Consider the following 17,369-nt stretch of genomic DNA (forward strand, 5'->3'; position numbering starts at 1 on the left):
GAGAGAAAGTGTGCGTTTGTATTATGTATCGAGAGGTTGTCACAACCAACGCCCCATTCCCGTTACATTAAGAGTTCGCTTTTTGTTATGCTGTTTTGCCACAGCACGCATCTGCCCAACTCCTAGAAGGTCCAACTATATCCAGTCTATTCACTTGTTTATTTAAGACTGGTTTAGTTCTGCATTCTTAATAGAAGGTTATCAAACATTACCTTTTATATAGTAGTAATAAGGTACCGTTGTGTATTTTTTTCCTTTCGAGGTAAAATGCTATTCTGCCTCATCCGTTTGCCCTGTCATTCTGTAATAGTTGTTAGGTATACCTAACTTTCAGCCTATTATCTCAAAAATCAGGAACAAAGCAAAAGTCACAGATCAAATATACTTTAAAATGTGTGTATTATTCAGCTAGAATAATGAGTTGCATTGGCAGCATGCATTTTCCAGAAAATGAGTTTTAGTAGTGTCTTGTGGCATGGTTCATTGCTTTAACCGTAACTTTTCTGTCAATTATAAGTTTTAGGAAGAAGCATTACAATTTGAGCCAAAATAAAAAAAAGACGAAGTATAGATAAAAAAAATGGCTCAGTATAAAATTCAGATAAAGAAACATTACTTGAATTACTCAATTTGTATACAATATACATCACTTCTGTCTGCTTTTCATTTTCACTAGTCTAAGTACTATTTCATAAAATTTCTTCCGGAACCTTTAATCACGACCTTGTGCTACTCCTCCGGCTTGCCTTTGAGGTGCCTATCCAGGAAGTGTAGTTGTTTCGTATTTACGAGTAAAGATGGTGGACGTTTTTGCTTCAGTAGCATGGGGGAAGTGGTTCCCATTACTTAAATTATTGTTGGTTTTCATCTCGGCGTTTTGTGGAAATGTGGTAGCGGAGTTGACAGATGGTCAGAATGAACACCTCAAGCGTGAACATTCACTGGTCAAACCCTATCACGGTGGGTATGTGTGGCCCGGATGCATCAGAAGTTGGATCCGGGACCAGGGAAAGGGGCACGGGCATTGCTTTGGAGGTGGATTGTAATAGTTTTAATCACGTGCAAATAATCATGTGTGTATATTAATGTATTGGCGGAATGTTGAACTACTGTATTGTTAACGGATGCAGAAAGAAAGTTTTTAATTGAATAGTTTAGAAGTCAAAGTGAATATACAGGCACACAAGTCATATCAGGTTTGGGTTTTGCTTATTTCAGAAATGAGATAATTGATCTAGTTTAGTGAAGGTATACATGACATGTTTATATCAGTCTTTTAAGAGTTATAATGTGGGAGCTTACATTCGGAGATTGTGTTGATCGGTCACTGGTTGCTTGTAGATTGAGAAATATTTAGGGGAGGTTTGGTACAGACAAACTGGTTGATGTTAATATTTGAGATTTAAATAGTTTCCTCCCAGTAGTATTATCATATTAACGATTTTGTGGTTCTTATTGGGAATTTTGGTTTTATGGTGCAGACAGCTGGTTTGGAAAGATTGTTTGAGGTGGTACTAATAAAAAAAATAAGGAACGGATAGATGTGAATAAGTTTTATTTGCCATTGATTTGACAGAGTGACATAATTTAAGTCATCACCGACTCTGGTGTTGTAATGTTTTGTTCAGCTGAATTTTGTAACACAAAAGTTCACGTGGCTTTAATGTTATTATAGTCCGTCTTGCAGTGTCATATTTCTAATTTAGTTCTGTCAGTGATTTAAAAGAGGTTTCAGATTTTGTGTATTTGCTTTTGGTTATTATTATCTTTATTTTATTTTCTAAATATAAATGTCTGCCAGCTGTGCAGGTGTTATTCATTTGTTGGGTAATAGCTGGGATAGACCATGACTGATTTTGCTAATTATCAGATACTTGTATATGATGTTAGATCACCATTCATTGACATGTTTGTTTTCTTTCAGGGGTGGGGTCCAGCTCTATGCCATTATGGGATTTTGGAGGAAGCACAATGTTGACAAGTCAGTACATAAGACTAACTCCCGATGAGCGTAGCAAGGAAGGCTCTATCTGGAATAGAGCGGTGAGTATAATGTAGTTCCACTTAACAGTCTCCTTTTTGTTCCTTTTAATGTTTAATTGGTAAGTTTAAATACCCTTAATACAATGCTTTAGTAATATGTGGTAGAGATGGATAGCTGTTATTACTTGTTTCAAAGCGTTTTTAATATCCATTGACCTGTCCTTATTTTGCTGCTTTGGTGATTTGTTACCCATTGTTACTATAAGTTAATCAATTATTTTGTATTCTACTGTCTGAATTAAGCAAGGTTTTCAGCACTGTAGTAAATGGAAAATAATTTCAGCTATATTGAGCTACTGTATTTTATCATGAACATAATATAATTGCATTTTGTCATTCAGATTATTTGTTTAGGAGACGTGTTTAGCTGTGACAGGACACTTGTTTGACTCCTCTGCACTGGCCCAGTAATCAAGGGGCCTCAATCCTCACCACTGACAACAGTGAGGGAAGTACACAATGGAATGATGACAGGTACACACACACTGAAATACAGTTTCCCTTAAGAGCAAACAGAGATCACAGTCAGTCTGGGGATGGTTTCTCCCCATCCCCAATAAGACTCCTCACTGGCACAGCTATAGGGTTATGATCTCAGCTGAGGGGTCAAGCTAAGATCTCCAGCACCCTGTCTGTTCAGGCAGTGCTTCATGTCCCTGCCCAAGTAGCTGACACGCACTTTGAGATTTGATTTGTATCAAACACCCACACACCTGGGGAATGCTGGCACAGGTTTACTAGCTATGCCCCTTCTGCCCAGACACCCTCTTTATCAGCTACTTAAGGCCCTTACAAAGGGTGACCAATCCTACTGTGTAATGTTACTGTTATCCAAATGGTAAGTATGATCAAGAGCAAGGCTATATAGGAGTGGCCTGTGCAGTGTCACCAAATACATATGCAAGTACACTAAGAGCTTAAATATGTCTCACAAATATTAGCCACAAAGATAGATTTAAGTATATTTAATAATAAAAGAACAAGACAATACTCGATCAGCACAGTAACTACAGAGTTCAGAATTACAGGATATATTTTAAAACAATATTGCAGGACAGTCTCAAATAAATACAGAAAACATCTAAATTAATCTTTACTATATTCATTTCTATATTTAAAAGATACTATGCCCTAAATAACTTACTTGCAGAGTAACACACAGGCAGAAGTGCTGAATGGATGTTTCTAGGTCCGAGACAAGATACAAAATGCATAGTCTTTCTCTGAGAGAGTTCTTAAATTAATATTAAATATTACTGCTGGGTCAGCCTGGATGACATCACTCTTTGTTACCTGCCTTCAGTTCCCAGGCTAACAAACTAACATCTCTGTATTAAAAATATATCTCTGTCGTATCTCTCAGATGTTTTTCCAGAACTGGAAGTCGTAAAAAAAACACTTTCACATTTTAAACCTAGTAAATAGTTCTGTCCAGGACAATAGAAAAAACTTCTAGCTGTAGACATCCTGTCTTCTTGCTGCATTGAAGCTAACTTTTTTAGCACATCGTAAAGCACTTAATTGCAACTTAACTTTCAAGAAGTTTTGTAATTTATTCTTTTGTGTTCCAGCAGAGTATGATGTCGTTACATTCTTGAAGCTCAGTACATAGCATACAGTTCTGTATAAATCATGGGATCATAGGAAGTTACTAGGCTATTGGCCCTGAGGCCCTTATAAACCCAGCCAAGAGTTTAACCCATGCATAGACAAATCAGCACCCGATGCCCCTGTCCAGCAGGGACTCTGGTGGAATCCCAGGGATGTATTTACTATTTCCCATCCAGTTATCCTGATTGCGCTTAAAAAGGGGTAAAGAGGTACTCTGCTTGACATGGAGAGGGAGTTTATTCCATAGATGGGGGAGTCTCTGGGACACATATCTGTCCTGGCAGCAAGTCCTGTTGATGTCGCAGACAAGGTTGAGACCGCGTGTGCGGGTTACTCGAGTGGAGCTTGACTTGTGGATATGCAGCAGTCCCGTCAAGGAGGGGGCCCGAGACCATCTTGTATACCAGACAGAGGTCACCTCTGAGGAGTCTGTATGAAACAGAGTAGAGGCATAGGGCTTTTAGCCTACCTGTGTATGGTAGATTTTTGAGACCCTGGATTCTACTGGCGAAGAACCTCTATGGTCTCTCCAGCTGCTGCATGTGCTTTGCGAGGTACATGCCAAATGGGGCATTGTACTCAGTAATGGGCCTTATAAGGGAAGAATTCAGGGATGATGTGACCTCCTTGTCCCTGGATGAGATACCTTACCTGTGAGGTGGACCATGTAGAAAGCTTTCCATACAATGGAAGCAACATGGTGGTCAAAAGTCAGGCTGCTATCAATCTGGGTGACAAAATGTCTCTCAACGGACTGCGTGCTTAGATCGTTATTAATGTGATAATTTGTGGGGGCATGTCTCATCCCAGAGAGGATGGTGATATACCCAAATGACATAGAATTATTTATAGAATTCCAGATAGCTGGGCTGGTAGCGTCACAACTTGTTAAGGTAGTAACATAAATTTGAACATAATCACCAGCTGTATTTTTGGGATAGTGAGACAGGCACCTTCATTTCTCTGTTTGGTATGTCATGTTTTGCTTTGATTAAGTATTGTTTAACAACTTTAATTAGAATACAGTGACAAAGGTAGTGATGTTAGTACAACTTTTTTTCCCTCGTCATCTACAATTACATATGGATTGCTATGTAATAAATAAGAAATGGAATGTTAAGTGCTAGAAAAAATGTATGCTGGGATAGTGTGAGGTGGCTGACATGAGTTTTATCATATGCTGTTTGTTATACGAATGACATATGGTGTAATTTTCTGAAATTGTGGATTTTGAGTAACTCTTGTACAGTTCATTAGGAACATTGCAATGCATTTGTGGTGGGGAATTTTTTAAATTGTTGTATAGTAGGGTAAGTTCTGAAAGTTACATGAATCCACCAGACGTAAAAAAGTAGTGAAATATTCATTATTGTCCACACTGTATTTAGACAGGCTGGAGCAAGGGACTTCATGATGGCCGCCCACTGATCAACAGCTTATCTTTGGCTCTCCCAGTGTGAAAAAAGAAACTTGAGAGATAAGAGCTAATAATTTTTCCAATTTTAATAAAATTTGGTTATTGGCTATAAGTACACTGCCTGGATGCTAGCAAAGAAGAAACTTAGAGAGACTGAAAGAAAATCAACTAGAAAAAGTGAAGAGAAGACACTGACTGGGAAGAATCCTGCAGCTGATTAGCAAAAAGTAGTTCAAGCTCTGGACATAGGTGGCTTCCAGTAATTAAGAGGTAAAAAAATAATCATATGTGCACATAGCTGATTAAAATAAATGAAATATTGAAGGAGTACATCAGCTCAAATAACAAAAGGCTGGAAAAATGGAAGAAGCTTTGAACGGCTATTCAGAGGAACTGATAAAACTGCAAAAATCCAAGGTTGAAATTAAGAAAAAGCCAGCTGACTAAGAGACTGCACAAAAAGAGCCATCTCAAAAATATAGTAGTGTTGTAGGACAAAACATGCCGAGAAAACCTGAGATTTTGTGGTCTACCAGAAAAACTGGAAAGAACAGACTGTAAATATGTAACTGGACTGGTATTCCATAGCAGTATTTGTTAATTGAAAGGGCGTGCCGTGTGTATGCACCAAACTTAAACATGAGAAAGACGCTGAGATATGTATTAGTAAAGATGCAATTGTACGAGCTGAAAGAGTTGACCCTGACAAAACACTGGCAATAGGGAAAGTATTAAAAAATAGAGACAGTAGAGTGTTTATGGAAAATAATTATTCAATGTACACTAGATAGAAGATATGCAAACTTATCCCAGCAATCTTGGGAGTGTCAAGATGCAGGTGTGAGACTCAAGCTACTTTGTATCCATTTGTCTTCAGAATATTTTTCCTGGAGGATCAAAGTATTTTTTTGATGCAGAACAGGCTAAGGAGGAACTACAAATGTTTGTCCAACAAAAAGTGGCCATCAAACAAAATGGGAGTCTACTCTACTTTTCATTCTTCTGATGATAAAGCTCATAATGACTTTCCCAGTGAAACCTTTTAATTGTTCCAGAGGAAAATGTTTGAAAAAGAGCACATGAGTTGGCTAAAGGAATCGGGACTACCTTGGGCTTGAATTGGAGTATGGGGATGGGAGGTGGATTTGAACAGGAAGAAGACTAGCAACACTGAAATTAGTTAATAAATGTGAGATTATAAAGCCTCAATCTAATTTGTGAAGTATGGCTTTACAAGAAAGTGGCTGAGAAAGATTAGACTTTTGCTGACTTAAAATTGTGGGTGGCTGAAAGGCATATATTCCAGTTCATGTCATTTAATGTTTGGAAGCTTAGTAAAAGGGAAACAAGTAACCAAGTAAAACAATTTTATTTTTAACTGCATTTGTGTAAAACATTTTTGGATATAAATTGCTTGTTGTATAGTACAGCAATTTCAATGATTCTTGTAGATGATAAGATACTGAAATAAACAAGATTTTTTTTCTTTGTAATGCCTACATTTTCTAAACTCAAAATGTAAAACGTGAAGAACAAAAGCTTGTTGAGTTAATATGCCATAATCTTGGTCTGTTGGGGAGTAAAACCGAACTGTTTATAATGTATGTAGAGCTGAGATGTTGGCTGCTCTTTTGCATAGATGAGTGTCTAGATTAATGCCTTTAACCTAATATAATAACAAGTTTGTGTGTGTGTAAGTGTAAGGGCTTTCAAAGTAAGAGAACACTGTGGATGTAAAGAGAAAATTTCTTTTAGGAAATAAAAGTTCAATGTGAGTTGAGAGGTCTGCAGCTGAGGACAGCTTTGCGTTCTGTTATGTTTCCACAGAGATAAGCTGACAGCAGATGCAGGCAGTACTTCTTGAGAGTTTTGAACATAGTTTAGTTTTTTTTTTTAAGATAGCTAGTGCACTTTATCAAGTTAATGTTTTCTGAAAGCATATAAGTTGTTTTTCACATCTGGGAGGGGAATAAAGATAAGACAAGAACATACATCAATTAGTGTAAGTAGGGGCACAGGCTGTAACATATGCCTTAGCATGGATAACCTTAATTTTAGATTAGGTAGTGCTTGCAGGTGCAGCTGTTTATTTGGGACAGTTGTTTCTATCAGGGGGTTAAACTTAATTATTTCAAGATTTATATAGTTTTGTGTATTTTTTTTCTCTTTGCAGGTTTTCAGTAAAACAAGAAGTCTTGAAAATGTGACATAGATTCAAATGGAGATGACGAGAATTGAGTGTCTAAAAGATCAACCTGCCAAACATTAGTGAGTGCATGTAACACAAAATATGGAAATACATGCTTAAAAGTTGTCATATAGTAGGTGGGAGTAATACATTCTTAGAATGGCTGCACTATTCATATAATTTTGGAACACAAATAGCCTCATGGATAAAGATAAAAAGAGCAAGAGCATTGACTTGTATTAAGAAATGCAGACTGCAAATAGCAATGCTATAGGAGACACGTGCGAGTAAGTGAGCATGTGGATTTGATAAAGGGAGGATATTCAGGACGGATATCAGAATATCCGGGACAAAGGATCCGTATTCATACTAATTCCTAGAGGATCTCTAATAGTGATAGAAGAAAGAAAAAAATATAATGGTAGATTTGTGTTGGGGCTGCAGGCAAGTGAGGAGGATTACACTGGCGTATATTTATATTCCACCTAAAACTGCCATTATGGAGCTTAAGAAAATTTTGGGAGAAATAATTAGCTTTCAGCAGGGAATATTATTTGTAGGTTGGGACTGGAAGTTGATTTGCAAGAGTGAAGATGTAGCAGGGGAACCTAGAATGGAAAATATAATGAACAAGGGTAGATTTCTGAAGAAATACATGAAAATATTTGGTATAAAAGACTTTAATCCAGTAGTAGGAAGTCTTGGGAGGATTTGAGCATTATTCTGCAAGATACAATAGCTGGGCTAGACGGACAAGATTACATTTCACAGGAGCATGTTTTTAATTGATAGCTTCGACACACATCCAGTAACTATTTCAGATAACACATCAATAGCAGCTAAGATAAAAATGCGGGCTAAAGAAGTAAAATGAAACACTGGCACTTCCCCATCTTCTTATGAAAAAGAGTGGAATTTAAGGAATGGGTAGTGGAAATTATTTAAGGGTTACTAGGGAAGATATACATTTCTTCAGAGTTATAGCTAGTGAGTGGATAAAATAGTACTGGAGTTTAAAAAAATGATAGAAATAAAAGAAAAAACGATATAGTTAAGTAATATAGATTATTCAGATGGGCTGACAGGTTAAAGTTGCAGAATAAGGGAAATATCACAGGACAAGAAGAGAGACAACTGCTGAGTGCTAAAGAGAAGAGGGAATATCTGAATAATGTGCACAAGATTAGAAAGATTGCTGTTAAGCAGCTGTTTTTTTGATGGCTCCAGAGCACAAAAACTTTTATTATAATGACTTGGGCAATAGAAAGTAGAAAGGGTGGTTGTTATAGACTGTCTAAGTTTGGCAAGAAGAATAACTACAGATCTTGTCAGGGTATCAGATATTTCAGAAATTGTATGAAAATGTTTATAAGGCAGTGATGTGGAAGTCGAGAAAGACCACAAAAGGAAATATTTATGTAAGATTTAAGTATACCAAGGCTAGAGGTAGTTGAGCTCAAATATTAACAGTTAAGATAGGGTGAGATGAGATGAAAATGGTGACATTTAATGTATGCATTGTGGTTTCCAGGAGTAGATGGAATTCCTGTGGAAGTTCAGAATCTAGGGGGGAAGGAAGTGATAAAGTTCTGGAAGGTTTTGTTTAACAGCATTTTAAAAAGGAGGGTGGCATCAACATCCTGGAAGAAAGCTATGGTGACTGTAATATCTAAATATGGCAAAGACCCATCCGACCCAGGTTCATATTGTCCCATTTCAGTTATAAACCATGATTAATAAGTGTTTATATTTGTAAAAGCTTAAAGTCTGGCAAAGGTGTTGTTGCCAGACTCGATAGATGTAGGTCAGTGTGGTTTTGTGGAGGTGAGGCAAACATTTGACAGCTTTAATAAAGCAATGATGATACAAAGGGAGCAGAATATAAGAAAGTACTGCTGCTGTTATTGTTGAGTCTTGATGCATAGAAAGCATTTGACAGAGTAAACTGATTTTTGAATGGCAATGGAATAATTTACATGAAGTGTTTAGGAGTGTAGATTAACAAGGATTCTGTTATGGTAGCTAAGGATATGTGAAAAGAGAGTAAAACATAATACAGTAGTGAAACTGGAAGTTAGTATATGGATAGCAAGAGACGAGCAGTGAATATGTTTTTATTTCTTTTAGTTTTATATACAGGTGATGCATGTTTTTATTAAGCATAGAAGTTGTTGACAGTAATTTCATATAGAGTTGAAGGAATTTTTCCTGCAGGAGAAGAGGGCAAGGGTCAAGGGGGATAAGTTGATCCTTCCAGAGAACAAAGGAGGTTTAGATTACATGATTTGAATGGATATTTTAAAGATACACAGTTAAGGCTTATATACATAATGTTTCATTCCAAGTAGAAAGGGATGATGGGGAAATTCAAAAAATAAAGAGAGAGCGAGATTTTGGATGTAGATCCTAAAGAAGAAGAACAGCCATACAGAATACCATATTCACAAAGTAGCAGAAAGTATTAAAAATTGTACCTACATGAGAATGGAGAAGGGAGCGTTTGCTGATAGGGATAACTGCAACTAGGGATACAGAGAATAGGCAAGAGGGGTCTGAATTAACTGGAGAAAAACGTCAAAGCAACCAAGGTATTGGGAACAAGTAACTAAGAGACCACAAAGACATTTGGACTGCAGGCTAGACACCATCTTCCCTATCAGAGATTAATATGAGTATACACAAAGAGAAAGGAATAAGTCAAAGTCTTGCTCTGGTAAAGATCTTAGTTGAATGTAGAACAGAAGCTAATGTTAGTGGGGTGCATAAAATATTGCACTTTTAGTATACAATTCAATCAGAGGAGGTTAGAAAAGTTTGGGAAGAAAGATTGGATAAGCAGTTCACAATGAAACAATAGGGAGGGCATATGCGTGACTCCCAAGTGTGCAACAAAGTCTGGAAGATTTAGGATTTTTGATCGGAAGTGTTCATAGGATGATTGTAGGCTATTGGCCCGGAGGCCCTTATAAGCCTAGCCAAGAATTTTGCCCATGTTCCCACAAAGTCAGCATCTGTTTCTTATGTCCAGCAGGGACACCGGTGGGTTCCCAGGGGTGCATTTTCTGTTTCCCATCCAGTCTCTTTCAGGTTCATCTTAAAGAGGGCTAGAGAGGTGCTATGCTTGACATAGAGGAGGAGTGTGTTCCATAGATGGGGGAGTCTTTGGGACAGAAATCTATCCCGTCGACAAGTTCTATTAATGTCATAGACCAGGTTGAGGCCTTGCATGTGGGTTGTGCGACTGGAGTTTGACTTACGGATATGCAGCAACTCCAAGGCTGTTTGCTTATTTATTTGTGTACCTCAAGCAGACTCCAAAGAATTTTTCGAAGGGTACATGCCAAATGTTGGAGTTATGATGGGGAAGAAAGAGGTAACTAGGAACGTATGTTTTGGAGTGTAGTGAGAAGTCAGACTTAAAAAATTACTTACTTATAAGTATTCCGTCACAAATATTGGATGAGCAGATGGGTGAAACTGTAAAAAAAAATTTTGAGCTGGGATACAGGAACCAAATTGCATAGACACAGTAAGGCCTTAGTTTAATTTTAGTGGCTGCCAAAAGAAGTAATTACTGGAAAATGGTGTTCAAGATCTAAATGGACCATATTTGAAGTACTGAATACTGTAATGTGGGGGGGGGGGAGTAGGATCTTTAGCAAAGGGTAGGGCAAATTACATAGAAAAACATGGAAATTGTGGGGAAAATACATGCAGAATAATGTTTTGGAGGAGTGAGTTTTAAGGGAAAAAAGGAATTGAGCATTTTTATGTAATTTTGGATTGATAATTATGTAGAGTAATACATGTGATGTTTAATGCTTGTAACTGGGATCATGTTATGGTCTATTTTCTTTTATATTAATATTTGATTGTGTCTTGAATGATAGTTTAACAAATGGGTTACACAGATAAGCCAAGGCAATTGTAAATGTCTTCTACATAGCCTTTTTGTAAGCTTATGTTAATTAATTTAGTCACTGTCACCAGCTTGGTTAGAACGGGTGCCATTTTCTTTTTGAAAGAGGGAAGAGTCTCTTTGTTTAAAAAAAAGCCATTATGTTTTGCATATAATTCCAAAATCACTTGCTGAGGTAGGCAAAGTACTGAGCTGAAGACTGTCTGTTGTTAGTGTGGGTGTAATGTGAACTAATTGTTTGTTAGTAGCATCTTGAGACAAATTTCATCCAGTTTGAGCATCCTTAATATTCCCAATTTTCTGAACAGTTTATTCATGCTCTTTCAAAATTTTGCTTGTGTGTGTGTTTCTTTTAATTGCCATTTTCACCTGAAACTCTTGATATTAGAGATGTCATGTGACTTGTGTTTGTAAAATGCTGTTGCCACTTTAGCCAGGAAGTTGATTCTGTTGGTAAAGTTTAATTATCAAGTTATTTTTGTATGAAAGGGGAGTGACTGACAAAATCATTCCAGGAAGTTGGTCCACATGTTAAATGTTCATCATGAGGTAAAATGGGGATCTTTACTTGAAAATCCAGGATACCTGAGGTTCAAATGCCCATTTGGGGTTTATAGTGGATTTAACCTGATGCATGTTCTGCTGAAAACTTTTATTTGATGGTGCTGAAGTGAAGGCCTGACAAGCCTGCAACAGTGACTCTGAATTTGCAGCCTGTTGCTGGATGAGACCTAACCTGTGTGGTAGGGGGAACTTTGAAAACCTTGAACCTGGTTTGAGGTACTGGAAAAGCTGTATGTATTCTGTGAAGGATTATTGTAGACAGCCAGGCGGGCTAGCTTTTCATTTTGTTCTATAAATCTGTGTGTGTGTGTGTGTGTGTGTGTGCCTGTTTGTACATGTACACACATACACACCCACACTTGCACACACATACATGCACATTTTGGCCTGCAGTGATTCTATAAGGCTTACACATTTTTTCCCATAGTTGTGGAGGACTTGCTAAAAGCCTTAATGGAATCTAAATTTGAAGCCAAAAACATTTGCAGTTGCAACAGCATGCCCAAAGTAATTACTATCTCCAGAATGTTATCTGCCGTTAAAAAGTTAAGTGCATAGTATAATACAGAGTCCTAGTTGCTGGCTTTTAAATTATATGCCACTTGATAACTGGGATAAATTGGAAATGGCCAAAATCCTTTTCTTTCCTGATGACAGCGAAAGCAGTAAAATCCTGCTTTGTTGTGGAGGGGTCTGCTTACATTCACTTTTAGAAATTTGGAAAGGAGCCGTTTGCTGTGGCTGCTCTAATGTCTGAAGTACAAGTAGTAAAATTTCACTACTGTAGTTTTAAGGCTTACAAAACCCATAGGAGCATGATTTAAAACATGTTATAAAGCTGTGATGTGAGATGCTGTAATATGTTTCAGTGTAGGACCTGGAGATGAAGTGATGGAAAGTAAAATTCAGTATAAAACAGATGTTTGAACAGAGTTATAAGAATGTTAGTACAAACAAACAAGGACACTTAAATAAAGAAGTGAGAGAGTAAGAAAATGCAGAATTTTAATCCACTACTGTCGAAAATTAATTGAAAGCTAAAAAAAGTGGAATTTTCAATAGAGTTCTTAAGACAGTGAAAAACTTAAATCATAAGGAGAAATTAGTCCAGAGCTACCCATTTTAGTGAAGATGTTGAAGAAGCTGAAGTGCCAGTGTTTTGGAGAGTGGGAGTTGCATCTTCCACCTTCAGCTGATGAATAAGGTAATCCTGAGCTATTGAGCATACAGGTGAGCCACATAAACTTTAAAAAAAAAGCTGTAAATATATAGGGGAAGATAGTGAACTCAGTGTTATTTCTTATCCTTGTTTGAGTTGAAGGACAACCACTTGTATAGAGTAAACAATGATAGGGAGGAAATTCTGTGTCAGTTATTGCTAGATCTTTATAGGATGTTAGTATTGACTTTGGCCCATAGTTGCATGTTAGGGGGCTACCTGGGAATAGACACAAGTAAGTTTTATTAGCCAGATGTAATGAAAGATCTAGAAAATTTCTTTGTTTCATTTTACTCTTATGTAGGGTGTCCCAAAACTTTATCCCTTTCTGTATTTAGAAGTCAGTCAATTACAGTGTCTCTTGTACAAGTTTGTTTGTGTCTTTCGGCTTTTCCCGGTTAGGGGTCACCACAGCAGAACTCCGGTCCGCTAATGATTGGCAGTAGAGTTTCATGTGCTGGCTTGCCAGGCCTAACGCACAACCTTCAATGAAGGAATGCCCATTCACGCATGTCGCCACACAGAAGACGCTGTAATTGAGAATCGAATGGGCAACATCTAACTGTGAGGCGACAACGCTACCACAGCACCACCAGTGTCTCTTGTACAAGTACCATTTTAAATTCAATTGCCATGTACTTTGTAGGGCCATTTCTAGCAAAGTGATGACTGCATTACAAGTAATAATGGCGCATGGTACACAATTTCTAGATGTTGTACAGTTATGTGATGCTAATGAAGTGGCTGCTGCCATAGGACTGGTACTGATATTCTCCAGATGGCTATCACTGCAAGACCAACTCCCTTGGGATGTTTGTACCAAAGTACTTGCTGAACTTTCTATTAAATTTCGGTGTTCGACTATAAGCTCCAACAGCAAAAACAGAAAAAGCTGGAGAGAGACAATTTAGATTTTAACAAAGGACAAGTTTTTTCATGGCCACAAGAACATTTGGGGGCCAGGTCAGATGATATTCAACATAATTATCATCAGCTAATAACACAGAAAATGAATTCCAGTCGATTACTTTGTTGAATCCAACATTGTCTGCTAACCAGGATGTTAGAAGGAAAACCGGAAAGTTGTCAGTACCTGGAGGTGCACAGGTTTTTCCAGCATTGCCATTATCCATAAGAGATCAATCAAGAGACCCGAGATCGAACAGCAGAGGAAAGAAGAGGAGAAAAAGATCTGCAGAGAGTCCGATAGCAATGCAGTGAATAAAGAAAATGTGGAGTGTAGTGGCGCCTTCTTAACATGCAACATTTCAAATTTTGAACTGAATGATGTACAGTTGTCTGTGTTACAAAGAGGACTTTCTTTTATTCCAGCTTCAGAGACTGTTTGTGATATAGTAGTGGATGATAATATGTCTAGTAGGAATGTATCCTTTGTTGGAAGCTGTTAACAAAACTTGTGTGAATGATTTAGTACATTTGACTAATAGACGTAAGAAAGGTAGGAAATTCTTTAGTCTTTCATACAGAGAATGTATAGCTTTGAGGAATTTACAAGCGAATGGTAGTATATTTAATGGTGGTATATTTATTAGGCCCGCCGATAAAGGCGGAGCCATTGCCATTATGGCTAAAGTGATCTATGACATTAAAATTAAGCTTATCGCACTTTGACCAAAGAAAATTTGGATATCTTCATTAAAAATATTTATGATGATCTTTATGATTGTTTACTGTGTAGAATTCTATATGTAGACTTGTGTAAATATTTATTAGTTCAGTTACCAGTAGTGCCATTCTTTAGGGGTTTACCTGAAATACATAAGAACTTGAAAGGTCCCCCTTTATGGCCTATTGTATCAGGCAGAGGATGGCTGACTGAATTTGCATCTATATATGTGAAGAATGGACTTGGGCAAGATTTTCTTGAGACTCTGTCAACATATTTTTAATGAACATTCAGTCAAAGATGATGTATTTGTGACATTAGATGTTATCTCTGTTCACTTCGATTCCAAATGATATTTGGTTAGTATTTTTCAGATTCTTCCTTCGGAGTAATAGTGATTTTCCACCGAAAAAGATTTTATTGATATGTGTGCTAATAGAGTTATCTTGAATAATAATGTGTTTCTATTTGATAATGAATATTATATATAAATAGCTGGAATAGCTGTTTGGTTTGCCAATTTTTATGCTAAAATAGCAACGGCACACTGGAAGATAGAGTTTGTGTGTATGTATATGTGTGTTTATATATATATATATATATATATATATGTAGAGAGAGAGACTTTTTATATGTGTACATGTCATGTATATGTGTGTATATATATATATATATATATATATATATATATATGTGTATATGTAATGTGTACATATATTTTTGCAAAATTTTTTTTATTTTGAATAGGATTTTCTATGAATGTTGTTAGTGTTAGGATTTCTAAATGGAGACAGTAATGTGTTTTATGAATGAAGTGGGTTTTGCTGTGCGCTGCTGCCATCTAGTGGTGAAATGAGTAATTTGCATTATACTGAACATAAATTAATCTTTTTTTGTATGTGTTTTATGTGTCTTTTGTTCGTAAATGATTTGTATTGTACTTGTATGCTTATGGTGAGTGAAGTTTCATCATTATATGATGTTTAGAGGTATTGTCACTGTAGCATTTTTAGTTATAAGAGTTAAGCTGAACATGTTTTACTGTATCTTTAAATACACAACAAGCCCGTAGTTTTGTAACATGGAAGTGCTAGCTGAATGGATACTTTCTATTCGGAAACAACTGTATGAATGGTTATTAGTTTGAGTTTAATAAAGAGCAATTAAAAGACAACTCCTTTATATAAAGTCTGAGGAAGTGTTCATGTTGAATGCGAAAGAGCTCACTATAATAGTAAAACATTTTATTTGAACTGCCGTGGTTGCAGCCTTCCCAGTTTTCTACTTTTCATAATCACTAAAAAGATACTTCATGACCAGGGCACACCATTTATGTCAGAGGTTATATTATAGAGAGTGACTGTTAACGAGAGGCTGGTTAAAGCACAGAGAGACATGTTAATAAATGTAATTGGCATTGATGATAAAAACTGGGACTAGTTTTTACCCTGATTATTGTTTATGATAAGGAAGGTGCTTCAAGCTTTCTCTGGGTTTATCCATTTGAGATATGGCAAACATCTCAGAGGCCTTTTTTTTTAAACATTTGTTTACCGAGAAAGGCCGACTTGGAACGAAGCCAGTTTTCAGCAGAGGCCCGGAGAGGAACACTCTAGATGCATGTCTGTGTAACGTGGGAGGAAACCAAAGTAAAATCCACACAAAAACCCACACGAACACAGGGAGGACATGCAGACTCTGCGTTCCAGTCAAGAATCTATTTGATCCATTTGATATTGGTAAAAAGGCTTGGGAAAAAAAAGACTATTTAAGTGTATTGGAAGACTACATTAGTTCACAGGATAGTCTAAAGGTGGTTATGCCCATGGTCAAGGAACACATGCAAGAAGCCCAAGAGATGCAAAAAAAGAGGCTACAATAAGAATATCTGACTTGATGAATTTAACCCGGGGGATCAGGTATTAGTATTGGTTTGGGTTGGCATAATGGTTAACTTCAATAAAAAAATAAGTTAGCGCGTTCACATCACAAATGCTTCATCAGACCATGAAACTCATTCTATCTAATTCACTTATATATTCCCTATCAGTTATATACAATCAATAAAACAATGTACTACATAATTAATGCAATCAGTAATAAAAACACCTTTACACACAGTGTATCTCATCCACCTTGCAAAAACATACACAATTTATACAAATAACCACTTGATTTAAGCTGAAATAAATATAAAAATATGTTAAAAACAATAATAGTCCTGTAATGAAACCACGACAAGTCCTCGGGTATAACAAATTAATCCACAGGAAATTTATTAAAAGGTGGTAGGCGCTTTCGCAATAGAGCTTCTTCAGACCAAATACAAATGAAGCAAAAATAGCACTCGGTATATAAGCACATGAAACTGAGTACTCTCCAATCAACAAACTTCATCAATTAACCTCATAAACTTGAACAGATACATCTTAAAGGGATGGCAATCTCTCCAAGCACTGCTAAGGTGTTTATAATAAAGAAGCACATGAACAATGTATATTAAAAAACATACAAAACATCTATATATATATATATATATATATATATATATATATATATATATATATATATGTATATTGTACACAAGCATATAAACATATAAATGTTCTGGTTACATATAAAAATACACCATAAAAAATCATAGGGAAGAAATTATTGTTAATGTAATCTCCTTTTCTTTACCAAGGGCTTGATGGAAGCCCTTTCATTAAGCCCTTTTCCTGTATCTGCACGAAGTGTAACAATCCAGAAGTCTCCCTGTGCTCAGTATGCATGTTAATG

At 36.6% G+C, this 17,369-nt stretch overlaps 1 protein-coding gene across 1 annotated transcript in view; it reads left to right on the forward strand.

The window, feature by feature from the left end:
- Window positions 1–752: 752 nt before the first annotated feature.
- The window catches only part of LMAN2 (lectin, mannose binding 2), a 586,231-nt gene continuing 569,614 nt past the window's right edge, over window positions 753–17,369 (forward strand). The window contains exons 1-2 of the mRNA XM_044069435.1: window positions 753–960; window positions 1,925–2,043. Of these exons, the coding sequence (XP_043925370.1) occupies window positions 798–960; window positions 1,925–2,043 (282 nt within the window). The 5' untranslated portion in view covers window positions 753–797. The remainder of the gene's footprint in view (window positions 961–1,924; window positions 2,044–17,369) is intronic.

This window comes from Protopterus annectens, chromosome 4.part0 (assembly GCF_019279795.1).
Source record: "Protopterus annectens isolate FY-2018-M chromosome 4.part0, PAN1.0, whole genome shotgun sequence".
NCBI classification, from domain to species: domain Eukaryota; kingdom Metazoa; phylum Chordata; order Ceratodontiformes; family Protopteridae; genus Protopterus; species Protopterus annectens.